Source organism: Lipotes vexillifer, unplaced genomic scaffold (assembly GCF_000442215.2).
Source record: "Lipotes vexillifer unplaced genomic scaffold, Lipotes_vexillifer_v1.1 scaffold236, whole genome shotgun sequence".
Lineage (NCBI taxonomy): Eukaryota > Metazoa > Chordata > Mammalia > Artiodactyla > Lipotidae > Lipotes > Lipotes vexillifer.
The window spans coordinates 1,620,958-1,622,895 of NW_006773295.1; the positions used below are offsets into that span (position 1 = coordinate 1,620,958).

Sequence of the window (1,938 nt, forward strand, 5' to 3'; positions counted from 1 at the left end):
CCTAGACCCTAGATCTATTTCTGGACCCTGAAGCTACACAGGTTGATAGATTCCCTCTTGCAGCTTAGGCCGATTTAAGTTGGGTCTCTGCCACCAGCAGACATAAAAGTCTTAATTCAAAGAATCAAAGTGTACCTGACAGTGGTCCCTCGACACCCCCCTTTAATGCCTAACCTAATTAGAGTGACACTGTTCACGATCATTGAGACAAGACCAGAAGGGAGCCACCACTCTAGGAAAAACAGCTGAGAAATGGGTTACATTACATAGATGAGGTTCTCGCTGAAACGCTTGCGAAGGTTGTCCAGAAAAGCAGATTCACTGGTGTAGGCATCCAACAGCACAAAATCCTGCACCCCGACCTTGTCCCGGGCCGTCAGCGCGCTTTCCATGTGCAGACGAATGTGCTTCCGCCGCACTTCTTTCTACAGGAAACAGAACATTCCTCAGCAACTCACTTACTCTGTCGTTTTTATTGCACGTCTAAAATGGAAATAGCAAGATCCCAAACCCTGGGGATAGTTGAGAGCAGAGATTAAATTATGTTCTCTTCATTAAGCATTTATGATCCAGTTAGGGATACAAGTAATGATAGTAAAAGCAACTACAGCGGCTGCTGCCAGGAACTGAGCATTTACTATGTTAGTCACTACACTAAATGCTTGACATGTATTATCTCTCTTGATCCTCATTCTGACCCTATGCTCTTATCATGCCCATCCTACAGGCCAGAAAACTGAGGACAGAGAGGTTATAAAACATGTCCAAGACCTGCCAAAAGGCAGAGCCAGGATATGCACCTAGATAGCCTGGCCCTATAGCCTGCTTTCCTGACCGTGATGTACTCACTGAATGTTAGTTGCCTAAACTTCCTATGTAATTCCCAGATGAGTGATGAGAACGTTGGTCAGAAGGAGACTATCTTGTCGCAGAGGAGTATTTCAACATCAACAAAGGACAAACTTGGAGGGTCTCCTCCCAAAGGCTGGGCTTCAGACCTCCCTGGAGAAGGTTGGTGGCAGCCCGCTGGATGGTGGAGAATCTTACTAGGTTACTAAGGCCAGACCAGGCAGCAGAACAACCCTCCCAGGAGCAGACGAGCAAAGGGAGCCAGATCACCGCTGGGCGGGAGACCTGGTGCTGCCCTGTTTGGGTTGGGAGGGCCGTGGGAAACAGCTCTCCAGGGCTCAGGTAAGCTGAGGCTGGGGGTGTGCAGAGGGAGTGGGGAGCTGCTGTGGGTAGGAGGGCTGGAGTGTGTGATGTCTGTACTGGGAGGACTGTGGCAAGGTGGTGACCAGGCCAGGGCTGCAAAATCACAAGGGACTCCGTGCTCTGGGTACCCAGTCCGTGTATGTCTGCCCACCACATCCCACTGTGCAGCTGACGGCAGCTGAAAGGCAAGGAAATGCAAAACATCACAAAAGGAGCCGTGAGGAGAAACCTTCTGCTATTGCAATGTCCTTCCAGCACCTTCTAGTGACAAAGACTGACATCATGCCCTCTTCAAGGAGAAATGCTTAAGGAGTCCACTTCATTATCCCAGAGCAGGTACGGAAGGGTGAATTTGGATCTGAGAGACAATAAATGGACACCTGGCACATATGGCTGTGCAAAGGTCCTAGAATAGCCGCAACCATCTTGAAAAAGAAAAACAAAGCTAGAGGACTCACACTTCTTTAGATAATCAAGACTGTGTGCCAACTGATTTTTGTCAAAGGTACCAAAACAACTTGGTGCAGAAAAGGAAAATCTTTTCAACCAATGGTATACAAACAACCGGATATCTATAAGGAAAAATTGCATTTCAACCCCTGCATCAGACTACATACATATGTATATTATACAATAAAATATATTGTACATTATATACATTTATATATGTATATATAAGTATATAGAGTTAATATATTATTAATTTGAGATGGATTTTAGATCTAG

General features: G+C 46.2%; 1 protein-coding gene across 1 annotated transcript in view; it reads right to left on the bottom strand.

Annotated features, from left to right (window-relative positions):
• Nucleotides 1-398, bottom strand: part of MYO1H (myosin IH) — a 47,137-nt gene extending 46,739 nt beyond the window's left edge. The window contains exon 1 of the mRNA XM_007448252.1: nt 267-398. Within this exon, the coding sequence (XP_007448314.1) occupies nt 267-392 (126 nt within the window). The 5' untranslated portion in view covers nt 393-398. The remainder of the gene's footprint in view (nt 1-266) is intronic.
• Between the last annotated feature and the right edge of the window lie 1,540 nt (nt 399-1,938).